Source organism: Ceratina calcarata, unplaced genomic scaffold, assembly GCF_001652005.2.
Source record: "Ceratina calcarata isolate Rehan_Ccalc_2016 unplaced genomic scaffold, ASM165200v1 scaffold380.2, whole genome shotgun sequence".
NCBI classification, from domain to species: Eukaryota; Metazoa; Arthropoda; class Insecta; order Hymenoptera; family Apidae; genus Ceratina; species Ceratina calcarata.
In genome coordinates, this window is record NW_017161227.1 from 6,995 (window position 1) to 7,223 (window position 229).

The 229-nt window shown below is 33.6% G+C and overlaps 1 protein-coding gene across 1 annotated transcript in view; it reads right to left on the reverse strand.

The window, feature by feature from the left end:
* The window catches only part of LOC108625946 (transmembrane protein 234 homolog), a gene marked incomplete at its 5' end in the record, with an annotated part of 1,568 nt that extends 1,347 nt beyond the window's left edge, over positions 1 to 221 (reverse strand). The window contains one exon of the mRNA XM_018026305.2: positions 48 to 221. Within this exon, the coding sequence (XP_017881794.2) occupies positions 48 to 221 (174 nt within the window). The remainder of the gene's footprint in view (positions 1 to 47) is intronic.
* Positions 222 to 229: the final 8 nt, after the last annotated feature.

The window sequence follows — 229 nt, forward strand, 5'->3', positions numbered from 1 at the left end:
AGTAATGATTAAATGATCATAAGATTATGATACCTCTTTAGGCGAACCTTTAAATTCGAAATTAGAAACGCCAGCTCTTTGAAAAATTGTCCTAACTTGGAAGACGATTTCACATTTTCTAAACCCTTGGCACCTCTTTTAATAAACGGATTCGTTGCACCCCATAACAGTGCCACAAGAATCAAGTAAAAAACTGATTCTGTAATGTAAATTACATTCGTACATATAC